We start from the raw sequence: 4,007 nt of genomic DNA, 5'->3' as shown, positions 1-4,007 counted from the left end.
CCCTTGCTGCCCACCCGCCCCCACCCGCCTGTTGTGCCACCTTCAGCCCACTCCACGCTGTGACCTCATCCTTCATGTCTCCGCTTCAATGCCGCCTCTTCCAGGAAGATGTCTCTGACTGCCGGGGAGTCTTGCTGCCCTCTGCACACAGTGTGATGTCTCTGGAAATGGCCTTCCAGGTGGGGCAGGAGTGGTCAGGAAGTTCCATCTCCCCAAGGCCCGACCCCCCACCTTCTAGAGCCTCTCTTTGGCCGTGCCCTCGAAGCAGTCCACTTTCTCAGTTGGGAGAAGGGAGCCCCAGTTTGGGAAGAGAGCACTTCCAAGCTCTCTCTGCCTTGAGAGCCACAAGTAGGGTGGTGGGAGGAGGTGAGGGGAGCAGAGCCAGACTCTCTGAGGAGCCCCAGGAAGGCCGGGTCAACAGGACTCCTTCCCAGCAGGAGCGAGACAAGGGGCAGAACGGAGATGATCCCCAGCAGCCCCCTTGTTCCCCGTGAAGGCTTCCTCTCTGGATGGCGCTTTCTGTCAGCCCAACAGGCAGACAAGGCTAAAGTCCGGGGCCCGGGAGACCCCTCCTCATCCCAGGCTGGGCTGGGGGCCACCGCCTCCGGGCAGGGCTGGCACCGCCCAGAGCAGATGCCAGGATCCCGCCGGTTGCTCGGCAAGGCTAACTTGTTCCCCAGTCTCCCAGGTCTACGGCCATCTCCACCGCCTGCCCGCAGCAGCTCGCCCTGGACTCTGGCCACCCACCACTCCTCCCCTCGCCATCGGCTGTGACCGGCGAGGTGCCGTCTGCTCGACGCCCATCACCCGTGGGTCACCCTATCCCTGACGATCGATTGACCATCTGCCCCACCTGTAACCCCCCGGCCATCATCCAGGTTACTGTGCACAGTCCGTCCACCCACCTACCTGCCCTCTACCATCCCACCCCTCACAAACCACCCCCTTCACCACCGTCCACCCCAGCCCGTCCCTCCAACACCCTACACAATCAGCCCACCCGTCCGTCCATCCATCCGTTTGCANAACCTGCTACTCACAGGCCATCTAAATCCCACTCAGCATCCGCCGTCCAGCCTCCAGTCTCCTCTGCCAGCCATTCGTCAGCCCAAAGCCAACACCCTTTCTCACCCACCATTCATGTCAACAGAGTCCATCCAATATCTACAATTGGTATTCACCCATTCTCCATCCATTTACCCAAGCGCCATTTTTGTCTACCCTCCTCGCTTACCCTCATTCTTCCTCATCCAACCACCACCCGCCGTCCATTGCCCGCCCTCCCACAGCCCACCGCCCTCTATCCGTCCAGCACCCACACCCAGCAGCCACCCATCGCCGCCCAGTGCCACGCAACATCCACCCAGTCGCGCGCCACTCATTCTCCACCCACCAGCGCTCAATTAGCGAGCATCGGTGGATCCACTCTCCACCCGCCTTCCCTTCCCCCTCCCCGCTAACCGGTGTGCCCGCCCGCCACCCCTCACCACGCCCCTGCCACCAGCCGCTCACCGTGCGCTCGTAGACGCTCGCCACTCACAGCCCATCTACCACCATCCGCAGTGCCCCCAGGCCAGGGGGCAGGCGGACCCTGCGGACACCCAGCCCCCAGGCGGGCCGGCCGCACAGGGACTGAGACAGCGGGGACCCTGGAGGTTGTTCCCCGCCACTGCTGCCCCCCAACCCCACCCTCGTCATGGAGCAGCTGGGTGCTGACAAGCCCCTCTTCCTGGGCCCCCAAGGTCCTCGGCTTCCTGCAGGGCTGAGGGTGGGGGAGGGAGCGAGGCCGACCTGCGCCTCCTGCAGGGGCCCGGAGGTAAATGTGTAACCGCGGCGGCCGCGCCCCGCCCCGCCCGGTCAGGTGGGCCCCGCGGGGCAAAGTCTGCGGGTCTGAGCGGCGGGAGCGGCGTGATGGGCGCGCTGGGCCGGGCGCTGCTGTGGCTGCAGCTGTGCGGTAAGCGGGGGGCAGGCGTGTGCGTGCGGGCTCCGCGGCCTGACTCAGTTTCCCCGTCCCCGGGGGCGTCCTGACCCTTGCCCTTTGCACCGGGCCGGCGCCTGTTCCAGGTGTCCGCCCCCAACGCGGCTCTGTCCCTGTCCTTTTCTCTCTTTTCTTTTTTGTAAGTTTATTTTTAATCAATTTATTTATTTTGAGAGAGATGGGGGAGGGAGGGAGAGTATGGCAGGGGAGGGGCAGAGAGAGAGAAATTCCCAAGCAGGCTCAGCGGCCAGCGCAGAGCCTGAGGCAGGGCTTGAACTCACTAACCTGAGATCATGACTTGAGCCCAAATCAAGAGCCGGAAGCTTAAGGGACTGAGCCACTCAGGCGCCCCCTGTCCTCCTCTCTTAAGCCTCTGGCGGTTCCCTCAGGACACAGATCCCAGTCAGGGCCCACCCTCCAGCACCTTCTACCTGGCAGAGGCCTCCTAACCCCTCCACCTCCATCCCCTGGTGGTCTCCGTCCTTGCCCTCTGCTGCAACGACCAGCAAACTGGGGGGCCGGGCGAGGAGGCGACACCTAGGGGTGTCCCAGAGGAGGGCACGTAGGAGCGGGCGCTGCAGATCTGGTAGGAGTCCGTCAGAGAGCACCGAGGCAGGGCTCCCGCGGGGTCTGGGCTGTCAGGGAGAGCCCATCTGTGCCCTGGGCTCTGTGACCAACCTTCTTCCGCCTGGGGGTGGGGCGTCTGAGCGGGAAGCACTTAGTCACCCCCTCCCCAGCCATGACCCGTGCGGCCTACAAACTCTGGGTCCCCAACACCAACTTCGAAGTCACCGCCAACTGGAGCCAGAACCGGACCCCGTGCTCGGGCGCTGCCGTCGTGTTCCCCGCGGACAAGGTGACTCCCCCGCCCCAAACCCGGGGCTCGTGCTGGGGACTCACATGGGGGGGTTGAGGAGAGGCAAAGGGGGTCCGCCAGCCAACGCCAGTTCTTTCTGCAGATGGTGTCAGTCCTGGTGCGAGAAGGTCACAGCATCTCGGACATGGTGAGGGGGCGCTGCGGCCGAGACCCAGGTCGGAGGGGGGCTGGTGGTCCCTCCTGGTCCTCCTGAAGCCCCTTGTCTTGTGACTGGGCCCCCCCTGAATGGGAAATCGTGCAGGCCTTGGGCCTCTGGAAGGGCTTTCTGGGAGCCCGGGGAAACCGTATGGGAGAGCAGGCTCTTGTCCTGGGGTCCCAGCTCAGGCTGTCCCCCAGCTTTGGAAGGGGCTCGGAAGGTGGCTCCTGTCCCCACTGCCCTCTGCCCCTGGCCTCCAGCCCCCGGCTGGCTGTCTTCTGTAAGGTTTGCTCTGGGACACACCCTTCCCCAACCCTCCTCCCCAGAGCCTTTCCCTGTCCTGGAGCCTGGACCCCATCAGAAGCCTAGGGGATCCTTCTCTCATGCTGCTTGCCAGGACGCTAGAGTTCTGGAGAATGCTGGGGGGTAGGAGGGTAAGAGAGGTTCCCTGACTAGTACGTTTGGGAGATGCTGCATCCTGCATTTGCCTGGAGCTTCGCTATGTGTTGAAGGCTCTGATAAGGCCTGTCTCTTAAAGGCAGGCTCAGCAAGCTACCAGCCAAATGCAGCCATGTGGCTAGAGCGAACAATGGTTTTTACATTTTTAAATGGTTGGGGGAAAAGGTCAAAAGATGAACATTTTTGTGGCACGTGAAATATAGAATTCAAACTTCAGTGTCCATAAATAAAGCTTCATCAGCACACGGCCCTGCCCATTCGGTCACTGGCATCTACGGCCACTGTCACACTACAAGGCAGAGTTGAGGCCATGATGCAGCCCATGTGGCCTTCAAAGCTTCACGTATTTACTGTCCAACCCTTTACAGAAAAGGTCACTGCTCCCTGATTGAAAGTGCCGTCTCCCAGGACCCAGCCCCGTCAGGGTCCCTCCAGCTCCCTGCTCACTGGGTTGGGTCGTTGTTCTGTCAAACCAGGCCTGCCAGCAAGGTGTCACTGGTGTCAGTTGCTGGCTCTGAGCAGAGGTGGAGCTGGGGCGGAGGGGCGGGGGGGGTGGT

General features: G+C 62.7%; 1 protein-coding gene across 1 annotated transcript in view; it reads left to right on the top strand.

Moving 5' to 3' along the window:
- The first annotated feature begins 1,556 nt into the window (after positions 1–1,556).
- Positions 1,557–4,007, top strand: part of AMN (amnion associated transmembrane protein) — an 8,326-nt gene continuing 5,875 nt past the window's right edge. Inside the window, exons 1-3 of the mRNA XM_077776541.1 lie at positions 1,557–1,954; positions 2,716–2,834; positions 2,938–2,982. Coding sequence (XP_077632667.1) covers positions 1,912–1,954; positions 2,716–2,834; positions 2,938–2,982 — 207 coding nt within the window. The 5' untranslated portion in view covers positions 1,557–1,911. The remainder of the gene's footprint in view (positions 1,955–2,715; positions 2,835–2,937; positions 2,983–4,007) is intronic.

This window comes from Crocuta crocuta, unplaced genomic scaffold (assembly GCF_008692635.1).
Source record: "Crocuta crocuta isolate KB4526 unplaced genomic scaffold, BGI_CrCroc_1.0 scaffold8, whole genome shotgun sequence".
Lineage (NCBI taxonomy): Eukaryota > Metazoa > Chordata > Mammalia > Carnivora > Hyaenidae > Crocuta > Crocuta crocuta.
This window is presented reverse-complemented; position numbering and strand designations above follow the sequence as displayed.